Raw genomic sequence first — 9,450 nt, 5'->3', positions numbered from 1 at the left:
TTCATACTGCCTTCCCACATCTATCTCATGTAGTATCAGAATTTGTCTGAAAGAAGCAACACTGGAATGAATGGTATGTCAATTTAGTAGGATGTTGATTCACTAGCAACCTTCTGCACTGTTTGCTGTTGGGTTGGTTGCATGTACAGCCAGTGTCTAAGCTGCTGGGCTGGAACAGCTGACAAAAGTTTGAATATGTGCTTAGATTTTAAACACTTCATCCCCCAGAGAGACTGCCCACTGCCTCAGAAAGGCTCTAGAGTATGCTGGTGAGCTTTCCCAGTGCATAGTAGATCAGTTTGGGTGGTAGAAGAGAGACAATTGTAGCAGATCACCCTGGGGATGGAAGCCCAGCGTTCACCACTGCCTATGTCACAGCTATCAGTAATAGGGAAGATGGATCCTGGGGTCAGGCAACCCTCAACCAGGATTCAATGTTTCTATTGTCTACATTTATTTTGTTTCGGCTTCTGATTTAGACACTGTGTGATTTCCAGTTGTCACCATCCATCTCTTCACTCTATGATTGGATTTAGTCCCTAATCTGCCTCCTCTCTGGGGCTCCACTGGCCCAGACGCCACCCCAGTCCTCTCAACCTGCCAAAGCCCCAGGATGAAATGTGATGGTGACACAAAGGGAGGGATGCATAATAATTTAATGATTTTCATTGCAGGAAAATAAAAAATACTGTAGGATTCCTCCCCATTATATAACGACCTCTGCGCCACATCAGTTTCATGCTGTATTTCTCAGTTGAATAATGTTGAGGGATAACAACATGGGGTGCACTCTAAGTAACTTTGGACTAAAATTGAGTGAAGGATCTTGAAACCTGAGATGTTTGAGAAGTATGCCACACCCACCCTTTCCATGAGTGGGGTTAGATTGGCCCACCTCACTTCCTTACTGTCAGGCCTGAAATCCCTGAGTAACACAAAATTAATCTTCTCCTTTTGGGTGCACCCTTTGGGTGAAGGCACTCACCCCAAAGCCCTTGTTTTCCAGTCTTGTTTTCTCCTGCATCCTCCTTCCAGATCACTCAATTCCCTGTCCTTACTCCAGGAGTAACTCCCAGAGGGATAGCAGAAAAGATTTCAACAGGAGGAGCAGAACTCCTGCCATATCAGCACTCTAGTATATCCCACTTCTACCAACCTGTTTTTCCACTGCAGCTGTAAAGCCCACTTCTGGTTAACAGGCCAATCAGTTCATAAACTGCAACCCTTCTTCCTGTCAACGTCATCAGCTCTGCTGTCCCTAAAAACCTGGCCAGTTCTGAAGTGGGTTGCTTTCTCCCAAGAGAATTTCAGTGCCCTCAAGTCCTTGCATGTAGCTCTTATACTCTTTCCACTCTTTGGTTTTATTTGTTCGGCTGCACTTACACGGCAGAGACGCAGGGAAACCCCAGCGTCAGCAGGCCCCATGGTTCTGTGCATCTCGTATGTTAATCAATGAGCCTGCTGTTTCTGGGGTTTGCTGATATGTAACAGAACTGATTCTGCAGAGGCTGTTTTCCTTTGGCAGTAAGTCATGGAGTCCCTTTTAGTTTAGCTGTTGTTGGCAGCTGATTTCCTGCCTGCTGTGCTTTAACTGGTCCATAGCAGGCCATAGTTCAGGAGCTAAGGTGGTAAAGACTCTAAGCTGGGCTCAGTTTCTTGTACTGGGTTGTTGGCCACATTGAAACTCAGGCCTTTCTGGTCTGAAACAGATGCATTTCCAACCTGGTGGTAAAGAGATAGTGACTCTCCCTGCTGGTTTAAAACAGGGGGAGGGGTGTCCTCAGGGCATAGAGCTGGGTTCTTGTTAAAGGTGGGGCTTTCTCTGGCTGTGTCCCTGGAATGTGATGATTCTGACAGGGCCAAATGGGCAGGGGGAGGGGATATCATTTGAATACATTCAACAATCATTCCCAAGTGAGAAGATATCCCTTTCCTCTACCTCCCCACCACCAACTCCACTTCAGGGCAAAGCCAACTTTACCAACAGGACTGGAGAGAGGGAACTGTGGACATCATGTGGGCTGGGAAAATCAGTCACTGATTTACTGCGGCATTGTTCAGGGCTGCAGGGGGGAGGGAGGAGGTCATTTGTTTTGGGATTTGGCTGTAGGATGTTGTATAATTGCCCAATCTTCTCTGTAGCACCCCTAGAGCCATTCATTGATCTAGCTCCAGGCTAGTTGCTCAGTTCGGGAATTGGAACAGGTCAATCTGAATGGAGTCTTGTCCTGTACCTGGACTGCTGTGTTCAGATCCAGTTACTTGGTTACCAGAGATAGCTGCACACTGGAAGGAGTTTAGACATGGGCAAGATAAAGGCTCAGGGCTCAATGACTGACTTAAGGGAAAAGTTTAAATAGAGTCTGTCTAGCTGCATGAAGAGAGGACTAGAGGGAAGGACAGACCAGCATGGGGACATCAAGGGGGGAAGAGCAAGTAATAATGGTGACCAAAGGGGTGTGATGATGGGCAAAGAGATTAAATGCAAGCACAAAATGTTGGCTGAATTTCAGGAAAATTTTACTGACCAGATGAGCCAGCAGATTTGTCTCCCTTAGGAGAAGGTAGGGGGCAGCAGGGAGGTCCCAGTGCTTGAAATATATTTAAACCTAAGGCTAGCCAATGCATTAGGAAACATTCAAAAAGGACAGTCCTGCCCTTGGACAGCAGAGATGAGAAAGCCCATTTAGGCCCATCCCTGTCCCTGATTTCCCCCTCCCATGCTCACAGCACCTGTGTTATTGGGCTCCCTGCCCTCCTGGCTTGCAGCACTTGCCCCCGCCCCTCCTCTACAGCTTTGCTCAGAGTCTCTGCCTGTAGGACTCACTGCAACGTTGTATCAGAGAGACACTGGTTCCATCTCAGCCCTTTCTCTAGCTGGTCTGCTCTGGGGATGGCAGACCTCAAGGACAATTAATGCAGATCAGTTCCCTGTCATTGAAGAGAGGAGGGGAGTTCTCAGGCTTATCCCAACCCTTGTGCCACAGGACTGAATGGGATCCTGGTGGTCAGTGGGAAGGATGGAGGAGTGCTGGGAACTGTCAGGGATTCAAAGTCAAGATCAAAGGGTTTCTCTTTTGAACTGGTAACACTTTTCTTCTCTCCTGCATGCACATAAAAGCACTTTGCCCCCAGCAGGCTCTCAGCTTCGGAGGGGCAGGGGGTGGGGGTCTTCTTTTCCCTTTGCTTTTCCTGTGTCACCAATATCTGTACCTGGAGGTAAAGTGGAGGCCCAGTGAATGACATACCCCCCACCTCTTTCTCCAATTCATTAGAACGGAAATGAATCCAGTGACTGTGATTTCCTCACACACATTTCATGGGGCCTTGCAGTTCTGGACTTCTTTGAGAGTTTCCTAGTCAATATCCATTATTCACAGCCCAGGAGCAGGGACAGGCAGTTAGGCTTGTGGAGGGCAGAAGGAGGGAGCAGGTAGCAGTAGAAGGCAAAGCTCCAGGAAGGATTTGGAAGAGGAAGATAAGTATGTCTGGTCCATTGGAAGACAAGGTTAATCCAGGCATGGAGAGTGTTGTGAGGAAAGTCAGAGTTGTTCTTAGATAGGCAGCAATCCAAGAATGTAGATTTTTTAAAAATATATAATTTGTATCCAAGGCTAAATTAGCCCAAACTAATTCCAAATCCAAGAGTCCAGAACCATAAGTGGCCCTACTACTGGCAAGCATCCCTCACCTGCACCTGGGGCTTCAGATGTTTCTAAAACATTTGGTGAGCATCCTACTTGCAGGCCCAAGCCTGGAGGCTTGGGGTTCGGCTGCCCTCGCGTTTTGCTTGCCCTTAGCCATAAGGTCCTTGGAGCAAGCAAGGGAGGAGACTGTAGATGGATAGAGCTGGAAGTGATAGGAAGATGAGGGTGCAGGGGTCTGTGGCTAGCCCAGTCATATTTAACTTAGTCCTTAATGTCCAGGAAGAGGGAGTGGACTGTTGCCTGGGAAAATTGCTGATTATGCTAAGCTGAGGGCAGCTGCAAACCCACAGTGAAGGCAGAGACATACGAGGAGCCTAGAGCAGGAAATCAGTGTGTGAGGCTCAGCTTTGGAAAGATTCAGCCAATAAAAGTCTGAAGGAAAATCAACCACCACAATGCTGAAAAGTACCAGCAAACTAGGAGGAGCTATTGGAGAGGAGCAAAAGTGGTCCAGGGGCTGGAAACGTTGACCTCTGAGGGAAGCTGAAAAGAGCTCAGCCTATTGAGCTCTGTTACTGAGCAAGAGCCTGGGGCTGGAGACCAGGACTGTCTGCCACAGAAGTTGCATGTAAACTGGTTTAAGTGATCGGAAACCAGTTTAAACCTGTAACAGAAAAGAAATTTGGTGTGCATAAACTGCTTTCCAAATGGCTGAAACTGCTTTAAGATAAACGTGGTTGAATGTAGTATCAGACTTAACTGATTTAGGTCAAACAGGTTCTGAAACTTCTGTCCCAGAGTCTCTTGAATGTAAACTGTGAGGAGGTTGTCAGCAGGGATCCTGGTTTTCTCTGATAAAAGAAAATCTTCAATTTTCAGATTAAGAAAAGTAACCTCAAATCCACATTTTTCCATGATTAAAATGAAACACTACCATACACACCCACCCACCCACATATATATATAAATCAATCCCCAATTTTTGGATTAAAAAAAAGTAATCCAAAATACACATTTTTCTGTGATTAAAATGAAACACCACTAATATATATATATATATATATATATATATATAATAATGTATATATAATAATAATATATAATATATATATATTAGTGGTGTTTCATTTTAATCACAGAAAAATGTGTATTTTGGATTACTTTTTTTAATCCAAAAATTGGGGATTTTTTTTTTATCAGAGAAAGCCAGGATCCTTGGTTGTCAGGCAAGGGGCTCTAACTGAGAGCAACAGAATGAGCTGAAGCTGTGGAAAATCCAGGCTGAATTTAAATTCCTGAGCACCAGGATGAGTCAGATTCTGGGAGGGAGTCACATCTTGGGACATAGAGAATGGGGTTGGGTAAAGCCTAGATTAATACACCAGAAGGAACTCTCTCCTACGCTGCCAGAGCAGGAATTGGCTGCACGGTAGTAGTAAACCGTTGCCACCTTTGACTTCCATTGATCTACAAATCACTAAGCCAAAGCACTGTAGTGCAGAGGAGATTCCTCTTGGTCCTGTAGCCATAATAGCGGGTATGCTGTGGCCTCTGCTGTAAACAGCACCGCACACCCTCGCCTTGCCCCAAGGCATGTCCTGGAGTGGACGGCCTCTCTGCTGCCGGAGAAGTGTGAGGAGTGGGCAGGGTGTTGTAAAAGATGTAAATGTTTCAGTGCTGAGAAGGCTCCAACTGTCTAGGACACAGGCTTGGGGGGAGGGAGAACAGCTGATAGAGAGGCCCAGGGAATGAACTCTTCTTTTGTTCTTGATCTTGGCTGTGTCAGGAGGGGCCCGGGAAAATTCTTGGAACAGATCCACTAAATGGGGCTCACAGCAGGTGCTGTATCAGGCAGGGGAAGGACAAAGGGGTGATGGGGAAGGATTTGGAATAGACAATTGCAGCCCAGCATGTACGAGTGTGTCAGATCCCCCAGCTTCCAGGCATCCAAAGGAGTCCAGTTCAGAACAGCTGGGACTATGAATATTCCCTCCCTGTTGGGAAGCCACTTAGTCCTTCTCTGGGGAGGGGAGGATGCTACCAGCCTTGGAGAGGGGGACATGGTGGGGGGAGAGAGAGTCGGAGAAGTCCGGTCAATTCCAGGAACTATTGACAGGGCAAGGTACACAAATGCCACAGTTCAAATGCTGCACCTGTTGATGGGAAGCAGTGGCCTTGAGCTACTGTTCCAGTTTTTGGAGCAGTAGGCTGACATTTATTTCTTGATGGTATAGGTGTAAAATTAATCACTGGTGGGCTAAATTATACAAGGATGATCTGTGTCATTGGAAGCTTAACCTTTAAATGGGATTGATAATAGCGTGACTGTGACTTGCAGCAGCCAGAGGGGTTGAGTGGAGAAAGCTGAGACAAGTGGAATGGGGACACTGCCAAGGGAGACCAGTATTTGCAAGGAAGTAGGTTGTTTTGTCGTTCCCCCACACTCTCTTCTCTGTATTGGTGGTGGTTTGGTTTTGCTTTGTTTTGTTTTTAACTCTTCCTTGTACAGAGTTTTATTTTATTTTGAAAGGCTCAAGCATGGGATCAGATATTCCTCTTGGCTGCTCTGCTGTGGCAGTAAGGTGGGAGGAGCAATTTCACAGGGGAGTGAATTTCCTCCCTTACCCACCAAAGTTGCTCTGTGCCTGGCCCCAGGGTACACAGGCAAGAAAAGGCTGAACAGCAAAGTGGAAGAAGCAGTCTAAACAGGAGAGAGTGGAGAAGAAGTGCCTAGAAGATCTCTTCAAACAAAAGCGTTTTGTCACCCTGAGTGTAGATGACTATTTACAGTATTGCTCCTGGAAGGAACTAGCTTTAGTTGATTTCTGCTCTGAACATGTGTTAACTGAAAGACCAGGAAGATGGGAGTTCAGGTTCCAATTCTTCACCCTCCTGCCATACACTCTCCCCATTTCCCACCAGTCTTTGCCTCCTGTTCCTGCTCCTTGAACAGCTCCCTGCTCGGCCCCTTCTACGGGAGATTTCCTCACAGGATAACAGCAAATGTAGGACTGGTTGTTAATCACTGTCTGAATAAAACTGTTTTATTCTGATGTCTTTACACATCTGTGTGCCATTTGTCAACACGGTGCTCTGTAATTCTGGATGAAAAACTCTTGAAAACAGTGGCAGGGCACTCATAAGCAGTTCTGTTTATTTTCAGTGCTTCTCTGAAATTTCCGAGCCCACCTTCCATTCCCAACCCTAACCCCGGACTGACAACCCCAAATGTTAACAACTTGCAAGATGGCCATTCTCATTCCCTTGCCTCCTGTGCAGGGCTTCCCTCAATCAGAAAGGGATCTTTAATGGGACATTCAAGTTCAGGTACTTCTGCTTCTCCCTGTAGTGGTGACCATTTCTGCTCTAGCAGCATCAAAGAGCTCTGCTGCCAGCAACAAACTAGAACAAATAGCACCCTCAAAGTCAGATTTGCAGCATAAATGCCATTGTGTGCAGTCTGGCATGCTGCAGCCAGGGAGGCTTTGGGGAGGTGCTGTGGTAGTAGGAGGCTTGGATTAAGCAGTAGACCATGCAGGAACACTGATACACAAGAGTTTTGTTAGGCTGTTTGATCAGATGGGGTTTGCCTGGTCAGATGCTGATGCTGGAGTATCAGATTGGAGGTGTTGGGGTCTGGTGTCAAAACTGTAACTGAGAAGTTGCTGACTAGCAACATTTACATTCCTCAGTATAGTGACATGGGGATTTGATTTTTTGTACAGGGGAAGAAATTCTCAATCTTAACTGTGGATTAAGTGGAGGAGATGTGTTTGGTTTCTCTGGCACCAGTAGGCGAGCGCTGCAGGTTTTCAGGGGATGACTCAGCCGTGAACAATGTTCGAGATAAAAAGGCAGCCACCAATGTAAACTCATCCCGCAGTCCTACGGCTTTATTGTGCTTTGAGCAGCATCATGGGGTGCTCACGGCTGCACAAGAGCCTCGCTCTGCAAACAGACAAATTGGAGGAGGGTTGTTGCCCAGGCTGCACTATTAGCAGCACCAGACTTGCCAGCACTGTGCCGTTTAAGTGATTTGAATGAAGCAAGTTTTACGTTGCAAATCTTTATGGCACATTAACACTAGAAGGAGCACAGCACCGGTTTAACAATGCCATAAGTCAGAAAGAACTCCTTTATGATGTTCAGACAAGGTTCTTTGGGTAAATAGGATATCTTTTATTAGACCAACTAAATAGTTGGAAAAAAGTGGTTTTTGCAAGTTTTTGAGCACAAACACCCTTCTTCAGGCATAGGGACAGTCTGTGGGTGTTTTGGGTTGGCTACAACCAACACCCCCAAAACATTTATCAGGTCTAGACTTTCTTGAATGGTTCCTCTATGAGGCAAGCGAAACTCATCTATGGAGGAAAGCAGAAAGGGCTGAGATATGGGTGGTGGGCACCAAACCTCAAGCCAAAGGGCTCCAAGGGGCAGCATGGGGACCTGGCAGGAGGCTGGCACCGGCTGAGGCACAGCGTGGCCAACACGCACATCTCGCCAGGGCTGCTGCTGGGGGTCGGTTTGGTCTGCTTTTAAGCTCTGCCTGCTTGCACCAGGAGACATGTACAGAAGCGTGCAGCCCAAGCCCCACTCCCATGGGCTCCCGCCCCACGGGACAGCACTCCCTGCTTCGGCCCGGCCCGTGCTAGCTGCTGCGAGCGGGATGCTCAGGAAAGTCGGCTGCGCTCGGCGCTGCGCCAGGGGGGCGCTGTCGCGCCAGAGCCGCGTGGTGGCTCCGGGAGGGGGCGCTCTTCTCTCTGCGGCTGCACGGGAGGGGGGAACTCCGGGACATGGCCCTTCCAGCCGCCCCAGCGGGATTTCCATGGCAGGAGACTTGCCTTGCTTGCCGCCATGCTGTGTGCGCATGCTCTGCTTCTGTTGGAGACGCTCTAGCAGAGCGCTCGAATTCTACTGTCGCCACGGCGACCTGTCGGCGGTTATGAATAGTCAGGAGCGGTAATGAATATTCATCGTGGCCGGGGGCGGGGCTGCTGCGGGCTGAGGACGGCGGGCCGCGCTCATGGCCGACGGGCGGGCGGTGCCGCGGTGCGGCGGGGGCCGGTGGGTGCAGGGTGCCAGGCTGGTGTTGGGGCTGTTGGGAGGGTTCAGGTTACCCTGGGGTGCAGGTTGGGAGGGTGCCCAGCTGGGGCTGGTGGGGATGCAGGGTGTCAGGCTGGGGGTGGGGGCACTAGCTGGCCCTGGGATGAGCAAGGCCTGGGTGAGGGCGGGCGGGACACTGATATCCGAGGCTGCTCTGGGAGAGCTCAGCTGTGAGTGTGCCTGGCCCCTAGGCTGGTGGGAGCTGAATGGCCAGTGGTGGTCCTGGCCACGTGCCCTGCTAGCCCCATGGGCCATCTAGGCTCGGGCAGGCTGTGGAGCTTCAGTGGAGGATGTAGCTGAGTGACAGGGTGTGGCCTTGCCTGCCTTGGGTGGGGGAGCCCAGGGGCCTTGCAGGCACTCAGCAGGGGGGAGAGGGGTGGGCCTGGGGCATGCTGGCAGTGGGGAAAGGGAGCTGCATGGTGCACAGCATCCCTAGGGCTGAAGCGACAGCAAGGGGGCCACACTAGCATCTGTGGCTGGGAGGGCAGAGGGGGCCACAGCAGGGGGTACAAGATGAGGCCAAACAGGCAGCAGGATGCAGGGGTTGAGGATAGAGCTGAACAGGGAGAGCAGCTGAAAGATGTTGAGTCCAAGGGTGTGAGCATGCTGCACGGGGAGATGTGAAACCAGGAATGAACAGGGTACAGGTCACTCTTGGGGCCCTGGACTCTGCTCCAGGCAGGGCCTTGAGTGGGACCAG

At 49.3% G+C, this 9,450-nt stretch overlaps 1 protein-coding gene across 7 annotated transcripts in view; it reads left to right on the top strand.

The window, feature by feature from the left end:
* The first annotated feature begins 8,485 nt into the window (after positions 1-8,485).
* Positions 8,486-9,450, top strand: part of ABCD4 (ATP binding cassette subfamily D member 4) — a 30,878-nt gene continuing 29,913 nt past the window's right edge. For 3 of the 7 annotated variants that reach the window (XM_019488709.2, XM_019488706.2, XM_019488705.2), the window contains exon 1: positions 8,629-8,711. In XM_019488709.2, the coding sequence (XP_019344254.1) occupies positions 8,671-8,711 (41 nt within the window). In that variant the 5' untranslated portion in view covers positions 8,629-8,670. Of the gene's footprint in view, positions 8,607-8,628; positions 8,712-9,450 lie in introns of those variants that run through there. The other 4 variants (XM_059723083.1, XM_019488707.2, XM_019488708.2 and 1 more) reach the window with 4 other exon arrangements.

This window comes from Alligator mississippiensis, chromosome 2 (genome assembly GCF_030867095.1).
Source record: "Alligator mississippiensis isolate rAllMis1 chromosome 2, rAllMis1, whole genome shotgun sequence".
Taxonomy (NCBI): Eukaryota; Metazoa; Chordata; order Crocodylia; family Alligatoridae; genus Alligator; species Alligator mississippiensis.
The sequence above is the reverse complement of the archived record's forward strand: the minus strand, read 5'-3'. Positions and strand labels throughout refer to the sequence as shown.